Source organism: Podarcis liolepis (assembly GCF_965112155.1).
Source record: "Podarcis liolepis genome assembly, chromosome: 6".
NCBI classification, from domain to species: domain Eukaryota; kingdom Metazoa; phylum Chordata; class Lepidosauria; order Squamata; family Lacertidae; genus Podarcis; species Podarcis liolepis.
Window position 1 is genome coordinate 34,274,988 of NC_139559.1, and position 23,890 is coordinate 34,298,877.

Sequence of the window (23,890 nt, forward strand, 5' to 3'; positions counted from 1 at the left end):
TTCCTTGTGTTCTAGATCTTTGGCATGGTCTTCAGCATGGTCCTCTGCTGCGCAATCCGGAACACAAGAGACATGCTCTAGAACTCTTGCTTCGTAGCATTATCTTCATCCTAGGGACCAGAGACCGGAGGACTTCTGGATGAATCTGCAAGTGCACTTGTCCGCTCAGCTTAACAACTGTAACCATTTTAATTAGTGGCGTTAACCAACTGACAGAGAGAGAGAGAGAGAGAGAATGAGAGGTAGATGTTTGGTGAGCGTGAGAGTTTTACATTGTTTGCATTTAAATTAAGACGAGGAAATCTGAAGCAAACAAATAGGATGGGCATAACAATGTCTTCTTCAATGCAGTGGCAGCATTAGAAACTAAAATTTATTTGAAACATGACTTTGCACATGTGTGCAGGTGATCAGTGCCTATATCTCCATGTTCAAGTACATGTGTGTTTGTTTGTAGGCACACAGATGCATGTGGTGCAGCTGCACAGATATCTGTATATATGGTACTCCATATGATTGTATGTATGTTTCGTGGGTGTCTGTATTTTTGCATGCACATTCCTGCAGTATATATACACTTGGGTGCATACCCAGGCTAAAGCCCTTTCCAAGTGGCCTCCTCATTGCTGATAAGCCATCTCGTTTATATCCAACAGTGTCCAAAGGTGACTACATTTAACCAATTGGATTGGAAGTAAATGATACACGATTGGCTCTGTTCCTGGACATCTCACCTTGGAGAGTTTTGGTAGCTTTCTTTGTCACATGCAGAATTGTCTTTAATCCCTGAAGGCTCCATGGGAAACACTCTGACCTGCACAAAAGAAAGTAGAGGCTTTTCTTAAAAGATGGCAGCATCCAGTCAAATCAATTAATAAGTGTAAAATGGAATTAACTGGGAACGAGGGAACTTTTTGCGAGACCTGTGCAGCAATGTTTTTGAAAAGGACCTCTCTCTTTTTTCCTTTTCCAAAACTCAGGTTGCTCTTGATGGGAAGCTTAACCTTGTTCTATATACACTGGGCTTCCTGATTGTTGCTGTTTTCTCTAATAAACACCACTTTGTGCCTTTTGATTTAATTATTTTTAGTATCCGCAAAAGGAAAGGTCCTTTCTGCACAATTGAAAAGCTGTGCTCCCAACTACATTGGGTACCTAGCATCATAATCACACAGGTTTCTTTAATGTTTATATCACACCTTCCAACTTTTGGCTGTAAAAACTGTGCCCTTCACAACTGTGCACTAATATTTCCATATTCTGTCACACCCATGCCACACAGTCCTAAACACATTTATTCAGACATTACAGTTGTGTCTCTCTGTTCCATGACTGCAGCCTTCATGAATATGGATCATAGATTTGCTGCACGGTATAATCATGGTGCTGTTCACAACTTTTCGTTTGCTGCATGAGCATTTCTGCACTGGCTTAGCACAGAAATAGTTAAAAAAAAACAGCAGTAGACAAGCACTGAAAGAGCACCTCAGTATTGTAGTTGCACAGCTGATGAGGACACTGAACCATTTTTTAAATTACATTTAAAGAAAATGTTCCCAGTATTTTGCAGACATGGAGTGGAGCAGGTGGGCACTGGGTCACTTGGCATTAATGAGCTTTCAGACAACAATCAGTTGGTTCCATGAAGCAGTTATGCTGAGAAGCTACAAGGAAGTTGTTTGAACTCTGTGCAACAAACTGATAATAACTGTGGCAAAAGGATTCTCGCTTGCGCAATGGAACTTCCCCCTTCCCGCCCCATGTGTGTCCCATGTCCTCCCCAAATCTGCTCCAGTTGGGCAGTTGGGGAACCCCCAGAACAAGCTTAAGGGTGGGAGGGGAAAGGAAGGGGGGGGCCATTGCTCATGTGAGAATCCTTGTGTTGACAGGATATTACTTAGCATTCCAGTGAATCCAAGCCTGGACATTTATTTTGCTAAAAAATTGATTGTTTGGAAAGGACTAGAGACAAAAATGAGAAACTCTGGGTGGTTAAAGCACAGCATACTGTGAGCATCCTTCCATGTCATCTGTAGCACAGTAAGATGTAGCCGCCAAACTAGCCTTTAGAGATTAGTTTTGAAAGTAAATGTCAAATGGTCTATCTTTGCCTTATCCCTGTTTTAGGAATGAAGGTAGTTGACCCAGACTTATTGCTTGAACAGAGGCTGCTCAGTCTCCTGGGACTATGTGTGCATAGGAGCCACTTTATAAAGGTGATGCCAGTGAAAAAGCTAGCTTCTCTGGCTAACATGCACTGACCTTTCTGAAAATCCCGTCCCTGGGGTTCTGGCAAACCGAGGGGGGGGGGGTCAAGATTTTGGAATGAGAGAAGTAGCAATACGACACCCTTTATTTCCACCAATTCTTTCTGAGAATCTGAGGCTGGCTTCCAGCAGGGCACTTCAGTTAGGTCCTTGTCCTACGTGTGACCAAGTCATGCTATTATTGTCCAAGATGCATTGTGGGTGAAAAAGAACACTGTATGATTGAAATACCTCAGGAGTTAGTTTACTGTTTGCCTCTGTGTTTTACATTGTTTCTATTTATTTCTACTAAAAATGTTGCATGGAGAAAAATAATCTGATGGAATTAAACCAGCCAGTCGGTGGGAAATATTTTATGGTGCAGTCTTGATTCATCACAATCACTGGGGCCTTGAGCTGCATCCTTGGAATATTTATATATATGGAGCCCATTTCTGGCAAGCTGCCATTTTAAGAGTCAGAACTCTGTTATTTTGTCCTTTTTAATATTCAGTTCTTTTGTTTTGTTTCATGTGAGAGTAGGCCTTCAAAAAGAACAGGTTAGTGAAAGAGCATGTGTTTTCTAAAATGCTATGTACCTCATGAGCCTTTGTTCCATCAAAATTTCTTCAAAGGTTTGAGAACTTAGGGAAAGTGCTGTGTGCACCCAAGTGTGTATGTGTGCATATGTGTCAGAGAGAGAGAAACACCAAGTTGTGTGTAACCTTTTCTTCCCATTTCCCCAAACATATGTTCATGTGAACCCCATTTCCCCTAGATTTCAGTTAAACCACTTTATCAGTCTCTACTGCTTGGCCCAGTTCAGATATCTGGACACATGGTAATGCCTTTCACATGTTGGGGGCTAGGCACAGTCTCAGGAATCCATGCATCATGTGCACAATTCGCCCGACTCACACAAGAGGCCATTTGCTGCAGGCCGCACATGCTCCTAGCGCCCAAGCCCAGCTCCCAGCTTATGAAAGACACTTCCAAGACCCTGAGAGGCTCAACAAGGTCCCTGTTTTGGCAGTGAAGCAGAATTGTCTGCATCGCACATCATTTTTATCTGAGATTTTCAGGTGGGGGTGGTCAGAAATAGCTGGATATACCGTAGTCTGTGTGTGGAGAGGGTGTGCATCATTGCTCTAAAATTGTCATCTAGATGAAAATATTTTAAAATGAAGACTTCAGGAATTTCTGCCAATTTTCCATGTGAAATATAAGATTTTGGCAGGGAGAGTAAAGCCCACTATAGCTGTGAGTGGTATATGTGTCCTTTTATTTATTTCTAAGCATCTCTACTTTGCTCTTCTCTTTGAATAATTAGTATTTCCCTTAGGAGTCAGGTCATCTTCTCCATTGAAATGCCCACAAATTCTCAAATGAAGCCAAATGCGGAACAGTCACTAGAGAACAAGAACTTCTGGGCCTTTCCATACACTACCCTATCCTTCCATCTGTGAGCTCTGCTTTTGTCCCTGCCTCCTCCATTTTCCTTTCTTTTGTCCCTGACAACTCAGGGACAACTTGTGCATTTGGATCCCATTTCAGGAACTAGGAGTGTTGTCCCAGACCCTGTAATACAACTTTCTACAGTGTTTTCACACTTGTGCTGATCCTTGTCAGCTACCATCCACTCTTTGAAATGCCTTGCCCCCCCCCCAGTTTTATGCTTCAGGGTCAACCCAGGAAGCCCCTTTTAGCTGAGCCCTATTTTCATTTGCATAGCTGCCTTATACTTATGAGACAAGTGAGCCATTAACCTAAATGCAGCTTGAAGGAAGAGTTCTACTCTGCTTCATTCTGACTGTCACATTCCTTACTGGCAGAGAGAACTATACCTACTCCCTCTGCTAAATGGAAACTATGAATACCAGAGCAAAGTCGTGGGATGGCACCAGTTCAGAAAAGACTCCAAGCTGGCAACTTCTCCACTTTTGTCATTTCTGTGGAATGGCTCTGTCCTGTGCAGACCTCACCCTTGTCTGCTGAATAGTGCTGATAACTGAGCCGTGGGTTGCAAGCCAAGGGTGGGGATGTGGTATCCACACAGACAGATTGGGCAGTGCTGTGAAAGTAGAGCAGCAGGGATATACACATGCACACACACACCATTATTTTGAATTAATGGGCACTGCTTGTTCGGCCTCAGAGCAGCAATGACATTCTGGCTTTTGTCTCTTTCATCACCGACTTCATCAGAGTTGCCAAGCTTGGAGAAATCAGTCTTGCTTCCCAAATACCATCTGTTGTTGCTTGGTTGCTTTTTTTTTTACCTCTAAGTGCCTTCTTGGAAACAGGGCTGGGAGCCAGTTCTGCAAGTAGACCTGTCTTTTTCTTTCTTTTTAATCAAAGTCAGACTTTACTCTACTGCTTTCTGGTGAATTTTCACTTCCCTGCATGTCTTTCTATGCATGAAATTGTTACACCAATCCTCAGCTGCTTTCCAGAAATAATAAAATGATTAGTTTGGAATTTTAGATCAGAAGAAATGTAGTGGCACCTGGTGCCTATTTTTCTGGATTTATTTTTTGTGTGTGTCCCAGAAAGCAGTATATATTAAGTCTATTGGTGCCTTTAAAAAGTTCACAGCTGTAGCCTTCCCACCTCACCATGTCAGAAATTATTTACAATTGCATACTGAAGGATATATCGGCAAATACTGGTGAATTATTATTTAGTTCTATCACTTTCTTAACCTTTGTACTTTTCTAAGGTGTTTACTAATGGTATGCAATCAGGGAGCATGCTGTCAGTCTGTTTTTGGAAACACGGGTTCCAAACGATTGCCCAGGCTGCAGGCATTGTTTCAACCAAGTTGGCAGCTTGGCACACTCAGATGACCATACCAGGCCTTGATGAGAGTAGCACAAAGAATCATGAGACAGCTTCTCCCTCACATTTAGTAGACCTACAATAATGTTTACAGTGAACGAGAGCTGTGCCTATTGGTGGTCATTGCTGTGGCAGGCAGGCGCCACCTTGGGTTCCTGTGGGGAATTTCCCCCTTTCAGTGTGCTGCTACTTCTGTGCCTGAAGCATGATAATATTCTCTTTCAATTTCCAAGCTCTGATAAGGAGTGCAGTGTCTTTCCTAGGAGGGATTAATGTGAGAAATGTAGGGATCCAGCAGGAACACCAGACAGCAGATAGAGGACACCTTGGAGCTAGTGTGGTCAGATTCTCCCAAATGTCTTCAGGATATCACTGCTGCTGAGCAAGCAACACTCCCCAAGCTACCAAACACAGCACATGTGGTCTACCTCAGCACTAGGACTCTGCAGACTCACCAAGCGACGCCGTGCTGCTTTAAGCAAGGGAGGGTGAAAGAACAATTTGAGAGCCCTTTAAAATACATTGAATAAGCCCCTACTTGGAGGGGAAGCTTTTCTAACCTTTGTCCCTTGTGGAGCCATGGGTACATTATGCATCTAATAGATGCTCTGTCCTCCTGCCTAATGTAAATATGGGCATTCTCACTAGCCATGGGAATGACTGTTTACACTGAGTTCGGACCTTTGGTAAGTGGTGTGTCGAAGTGTCTATTGAAGAGTAGCACCTGGCCACTCCTGGGAACTTGCAGGGATCAAAGCAAGGCCTAAAGACATAGAGCTGCAAAATAGCCATGCCTCCTGTGCTGATACCCCCACTGGAAACACGTGCCCAGTTTCTAGTGAAATGGATGTGCAAAACTGTTTTTTATTTCCACCTTTTAAAGCCTATGTGTTAAAGTTTATAAGAGACTTCATTAACTCTTCAAATGTTAGTAGAAATATAAACATAGTCCTCCTTCGCAGCGTGGTTGATATCTGACAGCATCAGTGCATCAAGTTCCTATCATGGGAAAGCAAGTATGTTCACCATCTAGCCATTCCCTCTGGCTGTGAATGTTATTAGCCCTTGTTCTGTTAATGAAACGTGTTCTAGTTTGGCCTGCTTTCTGAATGCATTTTTTATCAGCCTTTCTCTACTGAAGTTGATGCAGAAATCTAATAAAAATAATCATCTGATATGAAAGTAGTGGTTGTCTCTTTTTGCTGACCAACATTTTAATGCACATTACATGTACAGTGGTACCTCGGGTTACATACGCTTCAGGTTACACACTCCACTAATCCAGAAATAGTGCTTCAGGTTAAGAACTTTGCTTCAGGGTGAGAACAGAAATCGGGCTCCGGCGGCGCGGGAGCAGTGGGAGGCCCCATTAGCTAAAGTGGTGCTTCAGGTTAAGAACAGTTTCAGGTTAAGAACGGACCTCTGGAACGAATTAAGTACTTAACCCGAGGTACCACTGTATTAGCTTCCTTTCTCAGATATATCTCGGATGGTATGTTGTGAGTGAAACAGACTGGTTTGGGATGTGGAGGGGGAAAGTCTTTGGCTCCAAAGAACATTTGCACTAACAATGCAATGCATGTGTGCTAGGCAGTGCTTTTTTTCCTTTAAAAAATGTTTAGGGGTACTCTCATTTTCCTACTCATATTGAAATACTGCCCCTCAATGAGGCCAAACTTAGATTCGCAAAATGTTTTTCCCCCCCCCTGAAAAAAGCACTGGTGCTAGGATATATACTAGTAGCATGTTGAGCCTAGTGAATGATGGGCATGGCATGTTTTGATCCTGTGCATTACACCTCATTCAAGCTGTAGTTCTGCATAAAGCCCCAATGAACTTAATAGCATATCCAAGTAGACGTGCATAGGATTCTGCTTTTACTCTCATTTGCCATTTCAATATTTGGTTGCTCTCCTGCAAATCCAAAATACATAGACAACTTGTGGCTCTTTCTTGTAATGCAGTATTGGCTGTGGTGGAGGGTTACTGCTTTTATCTTTGTGCTGCAGACTTCACTGACTGTGTAGTTTTGCTTCACTGACTACCCATTTTCTTAGTATCAATTAGGGAAGGTTTTCCCCAAAAAACACATATCATGGAACGAGTTCTTCAGGAAGCCAAGCTAGCTGCCTCTTGTTTCTTACAAAGTCCTTTTTCAGATGACTGGTATGTTGTGGTATATGATATTACAAATATACCATGGAAAGGGCACTTGCAGAGCAAGGAAAATGCAAGGAAAACAGTTTGAGAGAGCTGTGGTACATATTTATATAGGTGTCAAAATGGCTGCTGGTGGTTTTTTGCCTGTTTAATATTGCAGTCTTATATATGCTTACTCGTAAGTTAGTCCCATTGAGTGCAGTGGAACCTACTCTCATGTAAGTGGGTATAGGATTGCAGCCTAAAGTGCTCCATTTTCGTTGGACAGCCATACCAGCCTCCACTGGTGGAGAAGGAGAGGATGGGCTGGATTGGAACGACTAGACAGAAGAGGTAGGTGGAGGATCCCACCTGAATTAAAAATATGTATGTGTGTTCCTTACCTGTGAATTAAGAGGCTTGGCTGTGAGAGATGTAGTTCAAAACTGTATCAAATCAGCTAGTATGAGCCTCAAGAGCACAGATATCAAGAAGAGATGCCTGTTTCCCCGAAAGTAAGGCATCCCCCCCAAAATAAGACCTACTTCCAGTTTTGCCTCTCGCTGTAATATAAGGCATCTCCCGAAAATAAGACCTCTCTGATAATAAGGCCTCCCCCCGAACATGAGGCCCCCCCAGAATATAAGGCCCCCGAAGCTACCATAAGGCATCTGACTCCTCTGGACCGTAGCGGCGGGCGCCGCTGCAGAGCTCACTGATTGGCCGCAGCACAGCCAGAGCTGTTCAGGCAGTGCAAGGTCTCTATAAATCAGAGAGACTGCGCCACGGCCATGACAAGCTGCCACCTGCTGCTCGCTCTACCCTGACGGAGTCTGGCTGACTCACAATTAGACAATAAATGTGTACCGTATTCTTCTTCATGGAAAAATAAGATATCCCCTGAAAATAAGACCTAGCGCATTTTTGGGAGCAAAAATTAATATAAGACAATGTCTTATTTTCGGGGAAACAGGGTATTTCCAAGCTCTTACAGTGTTTAAATCAGGTGTGAGGAACCTCGCTAAACAACTCCCATCAGCTCCAGCAAGCTGCAAAAGAAGAAGGCATAAACAAAGGGTGAGGGATCTCCATTTGGCCCTCTGAACTCTTCCCCTTGTAACCTGCTTCTCAGCAACACCCTCTCTCCCCCCAGCCACACCTTTCACTAACCTTACCTGTCCCGGAATGGCTGGAATGTATTGCTGAACACTGATAATGCCTCTTGCTTGCCTGGATGGAAGATGGAGCAGATATGTGTGTTTAAAACTGAACTACTGTGCAAAGGTAGCATTTATCTTTGTTGCACCACCCACTTTTACCTGGGGCCCTGCCCACCATAGGCGCCGACTCCATGGGGCCTGAGGGGGCCCGAGCCCCCTCAAAAATTCGTTTGGGGGGGCTCCGCCCCCCCAATAATTTAAGAAAATTATTAGGCACCTTGCCAAAAACCGCGCAGGGGACTCCGGCGCGCGCCTCCCAAAGTGACCGGGAGCTCCTGAGAAGGGGTAGGCAGGTCGGTCAGTCAGAGGAAGACCCCCAGCGACGGGACTTTAGAAAGGAATGGAGCCGCGGGGCCGAGGAACGGCGTATTCGTCGCCGGCGAGGGACCGGGGTGAGGGGAGAATGGAGGGGACGGGAGTTCCCGCCGCCGGAGCGGGGCTTTTTTTCTGGGTTCGGCTAAGGTGACGTTGGTAGGAGGGGGTGGCCGCCTCCCGGCGCGAAGCCTGGGGAGGGCAGGCCGGTTCTTGCATGCAAAAGCACCACTGCCATCCTGCCGCCAGTATGGACCCCGGTATGGGCCCCCCCAATATTTTTTATAAGTCGGCGCCCCTGCTGCCCACCACTGGCATGTGGCCCCCAAAAGGTTGCCCAAAAAGAAATGTGGCCTTTGGTCTGAAAAACTTTCCCCACATCTGGTGCAAACTATGGATTTTATCATGCATGCTTTTTCTCTCATTGACCTTAGCAGCATTCAAGGCTTATGCACCAGTGTACCAAACTGCAGCCAGTAAGAGTAACTGAGCAGTAGGAATAAACTTGCACACAACCACAGCAAGTTTTCAAGGGGGTGGGGGGGAGAACACTTTTGACACAATTTTATTGATAGACCATCTGCAGATTTTCCTGGAATAGAGGCATACACAATAATTGAAAACGATGTTCCTTTTTGCACTGCTGCTAAAGGTACAAGAGCCCCAATAGAGGCTGAGGAAAGGGGAGAAAGCCAGGGAAAAATGGAACATTATATGTAAGCCATCCCTTTCTCATTTCTCCCTCAGGCAGTACAGAGTATCAAATAACGCTGAACTGAAGCTGGTCTTGCACTGAGGTATCTGGGCTTGTGCTGAGATGAGCAACTGCCTGCCCCGCAAACCATGTTCCTGAGAAGTTTCACATTACTTCTCCTGGAGAGCCCTATAGCTTTCTCTGCTGCCAAGATACAGCAGGCAGGCATCAGTGGTTTTAAAGCAGGTTTGGGGAACCTTCGACTCTCCAGATGTTGCAAAACCACACCTCTCATCCGTCTCAGCAAGCATGGCCAAGGGCTGAGGGTGACGGGAGGTGTGGTTCAGCAAAATTGGGAAGGCCAAAAGTTCCCCTCACATGTTCTAAACAGAGATGTAACATAACTATTTATCTGAAAAGTGGCCCTTTTCTTTTATCCTAGATGTAGGCTGACAAGGTGAAAAAAAAGCAGAGCTACACCGACCCCCAAAAGACACACACATAAATCTTGCTTTAAGAGCCATCCATGAAACTCTTACTTACTTACTTACTTACTTACTTACTTACTTACTTATTTATTTATTGAATTGAATTGAATTGAATTTATATACTACCCTATACCCAATATCTCCTGCCAACCTAGCAGTTCGAAAGCACGTCAAATGCAAGTAGATAAATAGGTACCGCTCTGGCGGGAAGGTAAACGATGTTTCCATGCGCTGCTCTGGTTCGCCAGAAGCGGCTTAGTCATGCTGGCCACATGACCCAGAAGCTGTACGCTGGCTCCCTCAGCCAATAAAGCGAGATGAGCGCCGCAACCCCAGAGTCAGCCACGACTGGACCTAATGGTCAGGGGTCCCTTTACCTTTATACCCTATATATAAATTCTTGCCTGCATCGGTGCACTGGCTCAAGTGGGGTGCCTTCTCCTCTTACATTTTTACGGTAACCCATCCAATACCTTCAGCAGAAACTATTCCCAAAATATTGGCAGGTAGGTTGCAGCAACATTGGACAAAGGAGTGCACAAGAAAGCAGGAATTCATGTGGACTTGTAGCAGCCCGTTCAAACGGCTCTGTTGGTTCCGAGATCATGGCAGCTAGCCTTGTTGCCAGCCACCTGCAGAATGAAGCTTTTGATTGATTGCTCACCAATCAAAACACACACAAGCTGCCCCTTTAAAATATGCTCCAGGCTGAGGACCTGGAAGAGCGGAGCTGCGAGTGCAGAAGGAAGGAGTGGAGCGCTGAAAGGAAGGAGATTAACGGTGAACAGGCTGCCAATGTGACCCATATAGAGTATTTTGAGCAGCGCGCCTTTCTGACGGCGACTGAGCGGGACGGGGGGAAGCGAGCGAGCCCAGCCTCTTCCTACCATTGGGTGGGTTGCGGCAGCTCTGGCCAATCGCAGCGCGCCTTCTGTAGAGGCGGGAGACGCACAGCCGGCTGAGCAGCGGCGGCGGCTGTTCTTTCCTACCTGTCTGTCAATGGAGCGGCGGCTCTTCTCGCGGCGGCTGGGTGAGTAAATGCGTAGAATTTGAAACCGAGAGACGTTGGCCGTCAGTTGACCCGAGGGGAGGGACAGCTCGTGTTGCCTGGTCACCGCTCCGTTGCCATTTGATTTCAAATACCGACCCCCTCCTTGGCATGGCATATAAGGGCTAAGAATATTCATGGCCAAGGGTGGCTCCTTGAGATAAATGGTACTGAGGGGCAGGGATATGGACAGGGCCGGGTTTAGGTTTGATGAGGCCCTAAGCTCCTGAAGGTAATGGGGCCCTTTATATGTCCAGCTGTCCTTTGTCAACAACAAATTGTCACAGTTTTTTGTGTTGAATATCTGCTAAACAGTACGGTAATTTATGGACCAATTGCTCATAACAAAATATATATTTTATCGAAGTAATTGTTGAACTGAAAAACAATTAAGAAGTATATTAATAGTGAAATAATTATTAAGCTCTAACTTAAAATGATTTTTATTCATAACAAAATGCAAACACATTGGCATTTGGAAATGACAAAAGTTCCTTTAGATACCCAGTTTACAAAGACTCATCTATTTTAGTTGTTTTTTATCTTATATTTTGGAAATGTACATCCAAGTTTTGTTTTTTCTTTAATTTTTTTGGGGGGGTTGGCCAAGAAAGTGCAGCCCTAAGCTATAGCTTGTTTAGCTTATACGTAAATCCGGCACTGGATATGGGTACGTGTATTTGTGTTAAAATGCCCTTTTCTAGAGCTCCTGTGTCTCGCTGAACTACTGGCTGACAGGTGGAAAAAAAGGTGTTCCTCATGCTGCATTGATAAAGCTGCACTAAACACAATTTTTATGTCTGCTGTGCAGCTGTGAAAAGGGGGGGGGGATTATGGCGCCCTTTCTTGAAGCCTGTTATCTGTTTGTCAGCGAGAGGGTGATAGCCACCCACATAATTTCCAAGAGGGTGAGCTGTTCTAAGTCCGTTGGCAGCAAAAATAAGGAAGGGGTGGCTCCTTAAAACCACCTCATTTATTATAGCTTAAGTTTTTGTGGGGTATAGTCCATCAGAGGCATGGTGTTTGTGAAATGGCACTCTTACCTACCCACCGCCAGGGGATGAGAAAAGTGGGGAGAAGCAACATAACCACTAGCCCTGCCCCACCCCATGTACGTTCTGTGCAGACCTCTCCCCACCCAACCTCACCTTCTCTGCTTGGGAAAATAAGAGGAATCAACCACAAAAGGGTAGTGGGGCTGGTACCACTTTTTGTTTTTTGTTTTTGCAAATAATATTAAACTTGACAACACAAACATCCTGCCATTGCTTTCCCCTGCATGCCTGTAGTTGAGCCTTTAGTTATTTGATGTTCCCAGAATGGCTTGCATAAAAGCAGGTGGATAAGTAAAACAATAAAAGCAGAACAGTTGAGCACAATTAAGACCCTACTGTGGGACTTACTCCAAAGTAAGTGAGTATACGACTGCAATTTAAATGCCTCCCCTTTAAATCCAGATTGGAAAAGCCTGGAGGATGTAGAAAGTATCAACTTTTGTCAAAAAGAAAAGGATACAGAAATGTGACAAATGCAGCCTGTCATGACGGTTTAATGATGGAGAGTGCTTTATGTGTATAATTGTTGCCAGGGCATGGAGCTGTTAAAAGGCCCAGGAGACCTGCCAGAAAAAAGCTGTAATCTTAGAACGGCATGCAGAGTATATGGACTAGAATTACCAGGAGCGTTTTGTAGGACGCAGGTTGAGAGAGCCAGTACAGTGGTACCTCGGGTTACATACGCTTCAGGTTACAGACTCCCCTAACCCAGAAATAGTACTGAAATAGTTAAGAACTTTGCTTCAGGATGACAACAGAAATCGTGCTCTGGCGGTGCAGTAGCAGCAGGAGGCCCCATTAGCTAAAGTGGTGCTTCAGGTTAAGAACAGTTTCAGGTTAAGAACGGACCTCTGGAACGAATTAAGTACTTAACCCGAGGTACCACCGTACTTGTATGTAGACCATCGTTGGGTGAATTTGAAGGAAGCAGCCGTGGACAGGGCTGAAATAAGCTATCATTGCTGGGCTCATCACTTGCAACCCTGTACATGGCGTCCTCTGTTGTACTCCCAGCAGAAAGTCTGCTGGCAAAATGCTTCAGAAAAAATAGATTTGACTAGAAAGTTCTAACCAATTCAGAACCAACTACTGTTGTTCTAACTACAGTACTTCCTACTTCTGCCTCCTGCTGCTGGAAGGAGTGAAATTTCATGCCTATAAGTGTTAGTGTGTCTCTCCCCACCCAAATTGGTAATGGCCCAGAACTGAGCCTTGGAACCAGCTCAGAACACCCTGGGCTTGCCTTGCATTCTAGAAGTTGAGCCCCATATCCATTTCTCATTAGTATTCACTTCTGTTCTGATGAAAAGTGGCTTCAGAGCACAACAGCATCTCTTACCACTTTCCTGCTTCTTCTACAGTCAGTAGCTTCTCCACGTTTTGTGTATTGTACCTGCTCTGGGGTGTATGTGTTAGGGGAGGGATAGTACTTCTGGTGGGGGACAGGTCCTACTGCTTCTGGGGTAGTTTGTCCACCTTTGATCTCCACCCTGCACTCAGCTCTCACCTGTGGCTCCTAGAAGCTGTCAGAATGCAACAACGGCCACACCCCAGGAACAGCTTCAACTGGCCAGGTAAACCAGGTGAAGATAGCCGATGGGTCTCAAACCCTCCCTCCATCCAGAGAAGCAAGAGTCTTTATTGGAGTTCAAGGACATATTCCAGCCAGGCAACAGCGCTCCAGGGGAGATGCAGGGCCACTGAGGGGGTGTGGCCAAGGGAGAATTTTAGGGGCTAGGTAAAGAAGCCTGAGGGGTTGCATTCAGCCCCTGTGCTTAAGATTCCCCACCCTGCTCATGTGGTACTGGTTTGTTGTTTCTGCTTTCACCCTCCAGCCACTACTATTTTGCAACTGGCTCCAGTTGGTGGACTTCAGGATTTTATTTTATTTTTTAAAAAAGGTCCTGCAAGCCTGAAGGTTCCCACCCTTGAGCTAAAAGCACACTGCACAGACAGAGTGAATTTCATATCTTACCTCCCTTGGAAGTTGAGAAAGAGTTTCAGGAGCAGTGGAATGTGAATCAGCAGGTTTCAGGATCTCACATACCAAATAATCGCATTTTAAATAATATTTTGCTATGAGTTTTATTTATTTATTTGTGATGCATGTGTTTTTAGTATTGCTTTGCTAAATTGCACCTTTGTGGGAATTTGGTACAAGAATTGACAAAAGAAATATGGGATGAGCAAAACAGAGATCACTTTTTATTGTTTTTCTTAGGCAAGAGCAATTATATAATTACAACTGCCTTGAGCAGTCACGGGAGAGGATAAATCAAAACTGTCGCTCTAGTTCTTTGCTGTTGTACAAAATTAAAGAGCCTTTTTTAAACTGGAGACACTTTAATGCCGCAACTGAAATTTCCCTGTGGGCTTTACAGACTATGCGTATCAGATGATCAGATTGTAGGCTAATAATATCTCACTTTTTGTGCAATGTACTCTTCTCTGATGTTAGTAATGGGAACTCTACCTCCAGGCTGGTCATTGCTTCTTGGTCATTTGCTCTTTATTGCATGACACCCCCGGTGGGCACTGGGAATCCCAATTACTAACTTGGCTGCCCATGTGATAGTGGCATTGCTCTGACACATTTTAGCATGGTCTTCCGTGGAAGCACTGGTGTGTTGTCTCATCATGGGAATGGGGAACCCCAACTACTAACCTGGCTGCCCATGTGATAATGGCATTTCTCTGACACATTTCAGCATGGCCTTCCAGGGGTACTTTCCATAATTGCCCTAGGAAATATTATTAGTATTTTCTTCCTCTTCACAGATATGCCCATTCCTTGAAGTCATGCAATGCAATGCTGTGTATGTTTATACAAAATTTGCTTTACTCCCATTGAGTTTAGTAGCACTTCCTCCCTAGTAAGTGTTTTTGGATTGCAGCCCAAGTTACTATTTTTTCATTTGTGCAAATAGTACATTATGATTTTAAATTGTTTTGTGCATGACTTCTCACCCTCAACCCTATGTCACTAAAGATACCATCTTCCCTATAATGTCACAGTTCCTCAGTCATTCCTACATCAATATAATATATTTCAGTTGCATCTCTTACGGTATAAATTAATCACCTAGGTATTAATAACGGATGATGACACTTGGTGTAACAGTAGTGGTTAGAGGGTATTCTGATTTGTCATACTGAATTTGAGATGCTGTGAGCTGTTTGAAATGCCTGTATGGTGAAACAGCCAATGAGATAACTTTGGATTATTTATAGGACCACTGATGGATTTTAAAGCTTCAATTCACTCTGCAGATATTAGACAGAATTGTCTCCTTGAGGAACCAACTTCTCACCATTGGCAGCTTGTATTACTTACTGACCAAAAAGATCTTGGAGCACTTTTTCCTTTGTAATCCCAAAGAAGATGGCTGAGAAACAGATTAGGTATGTGTCCTTCCCAAGTTTTTAGAAATATAGTGAGCCTCGAAGCAGGCATTGGAGAAACAGTGCAATTGATTTACAGAATGAACATGACAACAAATGCTGCAAAATGAAGTATGTAAAATGTTTGGTTTTTTATTTTATTTAATTTGAGGATGGCCATTTGTCCAGTCTAATTTTAATTTTATTTGAATTAATTTTGGGATGCATTTTAATCGATTATTTGTTTATGTATATTGTGTTTTATATGATTTTAGCTGCTCTGAGCCCAGCTCCAGCAGGGGAGGGCGGGATACAAATAACTTTCTTTCTTTATTTGATCAATAGTTTTATAACAAATTTCAAAGACCTGTTTTAAAAAATATTTGAGATTAAATTGCAACAAAGATGTATTTAAGAGCAGTTATGATGGTTATTCTTACATACCTCATAATAGCTAAAAGTATATATACTCCTGAAGAATAACTTCATGTGATCTGAAATGTAGCAGGGCAGCTCTCTTCATTCCATAAATAGTCTCTCTTGTCTCTCTAGACTAGGTGGAATGAGAGGCCCAAAGGAACCAGTCTGATTTGACATGGAATAGAGTAAGGGAGACAAGAAAAGATTGTTGTGGCAGAGAGTCATAAATGTAATGCAAGGCTGTACATATGATGCAGCCCTAACATGCAAGAGTCTCGGTATGATGTGCTTATACCAAGCACATAAGAAGCTCTTTGAGGGATGTACATACATTAAACACATACTTAGAAACACTGCATGTTATGGACTGTATCCAACACTGCATGAGTGGACTTCTGTTTGTACAACTGGACTTCTCCCTATACAGTCCAAAAAATACATTGTAAAAGGTCCCCAAGGTCTGGAACAGATTTTGAGGGTGAGGGGACTGCAGGGGAAAAGAGAAGAGAAGGAAGTTCCATTGTGTGAGTGGAACAGCAGCCTTGGCTACAATCCTGTGTTTTTTCATGTATGTCACAGATGTGTACCATTGTTGCATATGAAGTGTTCTAAAAGCTTTATTGTAGCAATGCTGAAAGCAACACATAGTCTGTGGCCAATCTCAAGGAAGTCAGAATTTGGTGCATCACAGAGCTGAATTTGATATAAATGAAATAAATATACAGCATAACTCTTCTCCGGCCCCTAGTTCTGGAAATTCTTGATTCAATTGCATACAATGGAATTCTGTTTTCTCTTGTTCAGTTTGCCCGCTAAACTTATTAATGGAGGAGCTGCAGGGATCATTGGCGTTACTTGTATATTTCCAATTGACCTGGTTAAAACCAGGCTACAGAATCAGAGAAGTGGACAGCAAGTCTACAAAAGCATGTAAGTGATCACTGGAAATGTATTGCATCTAGATTGACTTAATATTTGAGCAGCTCTTTCACCATTTGCAAGTACCTACGGATAGATGTAGGTGTTGGGAAAGTAGAAATCCATCAAGTATGGGTCTTTATCTGCATGTATAAAATAAAGAATAATGTACCGGTGAATGAAATAAGGTAAATAGAAAATGAAAAAATTACTGTAGCCTCATTTTGGAACAATAAAGGTTATAAATAATATGTTGTATTTAAGTAGCTATAATGAAGTATTATTTTATTTTTCTTCGTAAAATACATATTATTAAGGCTTGATATGATATATTTTTGTAGTATATATTACATTGGTCACTGCTGCTAAGCTCTAATATCAAATATGACAAGAGTATCTTAGCGACAGGTAATCTCTGACTATAGTGTTGTGTCTTGATCAGGTTGGATTGTCTAATGAAAACCCTGCGTTCAGAAGGCTATTTTGGAATGTACAGAGGTAAGTCTTTTCCTTGTTTTTGTAATTGCTGTAACTAACACAGTTATACTGCTTCATGATAATTGGGGGCTTATTAATTGGGGTCTCATCCATTATGATTAGGGACTCATCTTGAAAGGTCAGAACTGGAGATCTCAATGTATTTACTAGTGAGTTGGCTGCATTGTTTCTGGAGCTTACTTTTAAGTAAACATTCATAGAGCTGTGCTCAGACATTTGAAACAAAGATGCGCAAAATGAGATGCAGTCTGCTCACACAACAGGATTTCCATTTGTTCTCCTTCTGCCACAATCTGCTATTGCTTTTAAGATTAGAGTTTTGTAAATGACTGTATAACTCCAGTAGTAGTTTCTGGGCTATTTCCAATAACTTTGAAAACTGGAATCTGAGTCCCTGCCACAATAAACGATGTGGGATACCTATAATCAAAATATATTTTAAAACAAAGAAAATCTAATTTCAATTAAGCCTAAGTATGTATTTATTTTTAGGTGCAGCAGTGAATCTGACCCTTGTAACACCCGAGAAGGCTATCAAACTGGCTGCTAACGACTATTTTAGGCACCTTCTTGCCAAGGATGGGTATGTTAACTTGAGATACTAGAGCTGTCTCATTTGTACTGTACATAAGTTAAGTCTGTGTTCGTTGCGGACTCCATTACGTGAATGTGAAAAATTGTGCAAAGCTCATTAAATAGTTTTTTGATCACCCTTGAGAGCAGAATGAACAATAATATGTTGATAGCAAGGCATGCAATATTACGAATCTTCTGAATGACCAGAAGACAAGTAATTATTGAAAACAGAAAGCAAAACTTACTGTGCGCTGGATGGACTACTTTGAAGGGCCAATGGGCTGGAAGAACAGGTCATCTTTGTGATGCACATAATCTAGCTCGTTCTCATGACTTCTGCAATGCACAATCATTTGTGCATTTCTATCCCAAGCCACTCCTTCATTTTCTTGATCATTGCTACCTCCCAAGTTCTTTTGCTGAACTTTGTGAAAATCCAGATATTGCAAGGAGGATAATATGTATGTATTAAGTACATCTTTGCAAAACTTCATGATTTCAATAACTTGCTGCAGGATGGGCAGGGAAAGGGAGGGAAGATCTAACACAGCATTGACATTCCAATATGCAACTCTATATGGACTGACAAAATCTTGTGACTTTGATTGTAAACATAAATATTATAATCCTATGTCCTGATGGGATATTGACTGCAAGAAGCTAATGTGTCATTTTCAATGCATTTGATTCTCAAAGCCCCTTGCTAGTCTGAAGATAAACTATGTATTTCCTTTATACAGCCTTTTCTTTTTCTTGGATATTGCATGCTTATATACTTTAGTGTTTAAAATAATATTTTTAGTATAAATAATACATTTAATAAATACTCTTTTTATTACAGGGTAGCCCTTTCTTTATCTAAGGAGATGCTGGCCGGTTGTGGTGCTGGAACCTGCCAAGTTATTATCACCACTCCAATGGAGATGCTGAAAATCCAACTTCAAGATGCAGGGCGACTAGGTAACAGTTCTTGCCTATCATCTCTGAGAACAGGTTCTTGGATGATCACACAAAGCTAAAGTAATGGACCCCTGGATGGTTAAGTCCAGTCAAATTTGACTATGGGGTGCAGTGCTCATCTCCACTTTCAGGCTGAGGAAGCTGGTGTTTGTCATCAGACAGCTTTCTGAGTCATGTGGCCAGCATGACTAAACCGCTTCTGGCACAATGGGACACCATGCCGAGTGCCAGAGTGCTCGGAAATGCCATTTCATACAATAGTCCAGTTCACACATAACACTAAGCCAAACTATCTAACTATCAACATGTGAGTGTGCAAGTACTCATGGTAACAATCATGGTCACTTCACTCTTCCCCAAGTCCTACTACTGCTAGGCTACCTGAGGCTAAGCTATGGTTTGGCTTAGCATTACTTGTGAACCTGGACTTGTAGTCTGTAACAGGAGACAAGGTGCAACTCCATGTTGAGACATAACACTAAGCCAAACTAAGCAAGACTCAGGGAAGGAGTTAAGTAGCTGCACACACCATGATTTGGCTTGGTGTTATGTACAAACTAACATGAACTGTTGAAGAAGAGATGTTCAATTTGGCGTAGGTTTCAATTACCATTAGTTTTGGCTGTCATAAGCTAGGTCAGTAGTAACTTGGTGGCTTGTAAAACAAGAACAGGGATTGGGAATAATATTGTCCCTACGCATGGTGTGTGTGCAGCATGAGTAAGTGTCTGGTATTTTATCTCATCCTGCTATGGATGGCGGCTGCAGAAAGTTATGTACCATAAGGGATCATTTGAATGTATTGCCTAATTGACAAGAAATGGTAATCTAAGGCACAACAGTGCTTTAATCAGTTCCAGAACTCAGTAATGCTTCTAAGTTATTGAGCCAGATAAGTGAAAAAATGAGTATCAGTACTGTGTTATCTGTATAGGAGCAAAGTCTTATGTAGGCAATTTATGACCCAGAAATATGGAACACTGTTAAACAGCAAGGCAAGACGCCAGAAGTCAGCACATAAGCTAGAGCTCCCTGCTGTGCAATCAGGATTTCAGATTGCAGGGGGAACCTATGTGCATATAACAGACTCCCTTCTTCAGTCCTTCCCTCAGCTCATAGATGGCAAGGCCAATAGGCATGGCCTGTTCCATATGGTTGTATCAACACTTATCTTTTGCCCCATGCTTTCCAGGCACAGGTCTGCACTTTAAAGCTCTATGTCCAAGTGCTTCCCCCCACCCCTGAACTTTTCCTCAAAAACCCACTATTTAAAGCTGAAGCTCAATGAATGGCAATTTAGGTTCTCAACAGATTGTCATTAGCTTCTATTCAGCAGTAAAGAGCAGGTTTTCACGGTGAAGGCTCCAGAGCAGAAAAGAAAGTGCACTCAAACCTTGGCTCCCAAACGCCTCCGTTTTGGAACGTTTTGGCTCCTGAAAGCTGAAAACCTGAAAGTAAATGCTCCAGTTTTCCAACATTTTTCGGAAACCGAACATCCGACACTGCTTCCGCTTGATTGCAGGAAGCTCCTGCAACCAATCAGAAGCCGCACCTTGGTTGTTAAACATTTCGGAAGCCGAACGGGCTTCCAGAACGGATTACATTCAAGAACCGAGGTTTGACTGTACTTGGATACAGAGCTTTAAAGCACAGGCCACACCTGGAAAATGTGGAGGAAAGGTAAGAGTGGATAAGCCCTTAGAATGTCCAAATAGTGCTTATGTTTCACTATCACAGAGCTGCTTATAGGAGTTACAGGAGTTGAAGAGATTTCCAGGGATCAGACCTTCAGGTAATCAGATTTAGAATGCATCTCAGACTTGTATATATTTAGGGTGAAATCATAAATTTCAGGAGACCAATGAGCCTGACATATTTTTAATTGCTCTTTCAGCATCTCAGCAGCTTGTGAGCAGAGTTCCTTGTTCATCTCCTGGGTGCAAGCTTCTAGCTGTCAGCCCTGTTCTAGCCAGAGCATACAATGTAGGACCAATTGCCTTTCCAAGGAGGATATCTGCCACACAGATAGCAGTCGAGCTTCTGCATACCCAGGGCATTAAAGGACTCTACAAGGGTCTTGGAGCCACCTTGCTGAGGTAAGGATGGAACATCTTGTCCTTCCCATTCCCAGCCCAGTTTTTACAGTATGTGGCTTTATAAAAATGCAATAACTCTTGTGTTCTAGGGATGTCCCATTCTCAGTCATCTATTTCCCGCTGTTTGCCCATCTGAACAGAGCAGGACACAATTCCCTGGAAGAGAAAGCCCCTTTCTTTCGTTCTTTTCTTGCTGGTTGCATGGCCGGTTCAGTGGCAGCGGTGTCTGTCAATCCCTGTGATGGTAAGAGAAGATTTATATCTCATCTCTTTTGTGTTTCTGTGTTTCATGTATTTCATGCTTCTCCATACAGTAGTTATAGAGAAATACTGGGAAAAGTGGATTTCCTTGTGAATCTCTGGAAGCTACCCTTCCATCTGTTAGGGCTTTATGTGTAGGGAAGCTTTTTGTCTTCAGAATATCACAGTGCTTTAATAAATGTAGAAAAGAATGAATTTTAATATGCTGTAGTCATAATGTTGTCAGGCTTGCCTGCATTAGTCTTCTAACCTGGAAAACAATATTTTTATTTTGCAGTAATAAAAACTCGTCTTCAGTCAATGGGCAAGGGAAGAAACGAAGAGAGTTATAATGGAATTATTGATTGTGCACGGTAAGTAATAAAAGCACTGTGAATAACTGACTGTTCAGCCAGAGTGTAAGCAAATGTTTATAATGTTAAACAGTATGTTAAATGTGGAGGAGGTTTCCTGTTTGAGAAGACATGAAAAGTATTACGTGCATTCACACTAGACCTTTTAAGCTGATCTTCAGACATGTGAAGGCAGTTTCCCCTAATTTGCCACTGTAACCTCTGCAGTCAGAAGGCAGCTGTGAATCTGATAAAAGTAGCAGTAACTGATTGACCCTAAGCACATGGCTATAACATTTGGAAGCTACTTCCAACATGATTTATCCTAGAATATGTGCTGAAGAACCAGCTGTCAAATATCACAACCATTGCTTGAAGTATAACCATACAGAAATGCTTTTCAGTAGCTTCCATATAGAAGCTATACCCTTTGAATTGGCCATAAACTTGTAGGAATCATGCCAATTTCTGGTGTGTTCCTTTCTCTTTTAAGACTTCTTTTTATAGGGTGAGAGATGAATTACAGCCGCAGGAGGGAATCAGGTCTTCAAGCTTTGGGCAGGAGAACACATGGAGATTTTTGAGTGAATGTTCAGATCTGGACACAGGAGTTGTGAAATGATATGTGCAGAATTTAGTAGCCAAGTATATATTTGGTATTGTTTTCTCTCTTTCAGGAAACTTTGGATGAAGGAGGGTCCTTTAGCCTTCCTTAAAGGGGCTGGTTGCCGAGCCCTGGTCATTGCACCTCTTTTTGGTATAGCTCAAGGTATTTACTTTATTGGTGTTGGGGAATTTCTTATTGAGCTATACCAGTATGGAAGACTTTCTCCCTAGACTTCCTCCTTGTTCTTTGGACCTACTGGAATGAATCTACAAGAATCACCAGACAAGACACAAGAAAACAGTGAAATTTCAGATTGAATTATCAGTGTTTCTTCTGTCAAAACTTAGACTCAAAGCCAAGTCCACCTGAGCTCTTAATTGTTATCAGGTTTTGGAGCCAGACTGACTAGGCACATAGTTCTCTAATGGTGATGTGTCTCTTTTTCTTATGAAGTAAAAAGCCAAGAGTTGTGACACAGTAGGACAGTCATCTGAATATGTAGAATGCAGGATGCATTCTGGGAGTTAGAAGAATGAAGCCTCTGGTAATGGAATGGCAATGGCTACTTTTTATTAAGCCTGGCTATGGGAGGATGTATCAGAAAACCTTTTTTAATGAGTGGAACAGGAAAAGAAACTTTAAACAAAATTATTGGGGGAGGGCACTTGCAATCGTTCCAAGCATGTTAGCAAAGATTTAAAAAATGGGAACAAATTTTGTGAATTTTTTATATATCTGTCTTTTATAACTTATAACTTTACATAGAGTAAAAAATTTGGTTCCTGTGGTGACTGCTAAGAACAGAGCGATGTAATACAATACAAGGGTTAACAGGTGAAGGAAGCAACATAGGCTATCAACCTAAAGGTTTTCAGAAATGCTCTCTGGAACCTAGTTATAGGGACTAGCGATCTCTGTAAGCTACATGTTGTGCAAATAAACTGCTAAGCAGTTTTTCTTGGGCTGTTGCAACTATGTTTTTGTGAAGCTATATTGTAGGTTTTACTGTTCATAATTAACTACAAAATTTCTCTATCAAAGGTGTGTGTTTTTTTAATGAATTATAAGATGGTCTCTAGACATACCATGAATAACGTGTTGGCAGCGCAAGAATGATTATTTTTCTTTGCTCTTATCCTGGCACAATAAAATGGTTCAGACCAGTTCTGTGTGTGTTGTCTTTCCTGTGACTTTGCTAAGTACCCTTGGATATTATATGTGTTATTGACAACTTGGGTGAAACTCTATTTTTCTTAAATCGCTTATCCTTCTATCGTCACACATTCTTATGAATACATTTGTGTAAGCCTTGCCAATTTTCTAAATGAATTGAAATGACCCCAGTCTTCTGAAAGACCTGCTTTATCCATATAGCTCACTAGGCAACCACCTGTCACTATGTCTGTTCACAGAAGTAGCTTTTGCTATGCTCTGGGTGATGGTTCAGTTTCTAGTTATACCCTGCCTGCCCCGCCCCACCCACCCACCCCCCACAGTTGTCTACCTTCATTATACACATGATTATTTTATATGGCTAATTAACAATGTTACAGTGAACACAACTGGCACTCTAGTCCAAAGAAAACCAAGAGTCCTGTGGTACCTAATTTATTATGGCATGAAATTTCTCAGAATCATAGAGTTGGAAGGGACCCAAGGGTCATCTAGTTCAACCCCCTGCAATGCAGGAATCCCAGCTAAAGCAGCCATGACAGATGCTGTCTACAATTATTTGTGATATAGTAAGATAGTCTTTGGAGTGCCAGAGCGGTCTTGATCTCCATGGTTATTAATACTTGAC

The 23,890-nt window shown here is 42.6% G+C and overlaps 2 protein-coding genes and 1 long non-coding RNA gene across 11 annotated transcripts in view; 2 read left to right on the top strand and 1 right to left on the bottom strand.

Moving 5' to 3' along the window:
* The window catches only part of TSPAN2 (tetraspanin 2), a 67,267-nt gene extending 61,001 nt beyond the window's left edge, over positions 1 to 6,266 (top strand). The window contains exon 8 of the mRNA XM_083508623.1: positions 16 to 6,266. Coding sequence (XP_083364749.1) covers positions 16 to 81 — 66 coding nt within the window. The 3' untranslated portion in view covers positions 82 to 6,266. The remainder of the gene's footprint in view (positions 1 to 15) is intronic.
* On the bottom strand, positions 4,763 to 16,638 carry LOC310709253. Of its 4 annotated transcripts, none has more exons than XR_014527421.1 (3): positions 15,866 to 16,638; positions 8,399 to 8,453; positions 4,763 to 8,272 (listed from the first exon to the last, which is right to left on the bottom strand). It is a non-coding gene; the product is annotated as an uncharacterized lncRNA (long non-coding RNA). The 4 variants fall into 4 exon arrangements; XR_014527422.1 differs by lacking the exon at positions 15,866 to 16,638 and adding an exon at positions 10,825 to 10,913; XR_014527423.1 differs by lacking the exon at positions 15,866 to 16,638 and adding an exon at positions 10,602 to 10,758.
* Positions 10,880 to 23,252, top strand: LOC310709238 (mitochondrial glutamate carrier 1-like). 6 transcript variants are annotated; one of them, XM_083508604.1, is made up of 10 exons: positions 10,880 to 10,967; positions 15,311 to 15,442; positions 16,646 to 16,771; positions 17,202 to 17,257; positions 17,750 to 17,840; positions 18,675 to 18,793; positions 20,688 to 20,889; positions 20,979 to 21,133; positions 21,428 to 21,503; positions 22,160 to 23,252. In XM_083508604.1, exons 2-10 carry the CDS (start codon positions 15,423 to 15,425, stop codon positions 22,317 to 22,319), a joined length of 1,005 nt encoding a protein of 334 aa, XP_083364730.1. In that variant the 5' UTR covers positions 10,880 to 10,967; positions 15,311 to 15,422; the 3' UTR covers positions 22,320 to 23,252. The 6 variants fall into 6 exon arrangements, with proteins under 6 accessions (XP_083364730.1, XP_083364727.1, XP_083364725.1 ...); XM_083508601.1 differs by having other exon boundaries at positions 10,883 to 10,967; positions 15,272 to 15,442; XM_083508599.1 differs by lacking the exon at positions 10,880 to 10,967 and adding an exon at positions 10,994 to 11,152 and having other exon boundaries at positions 15,272 to 15,442.
* The last annotated feature ends 638 nt before the right edge of the window (positions 23,253 to 23,890 follow it).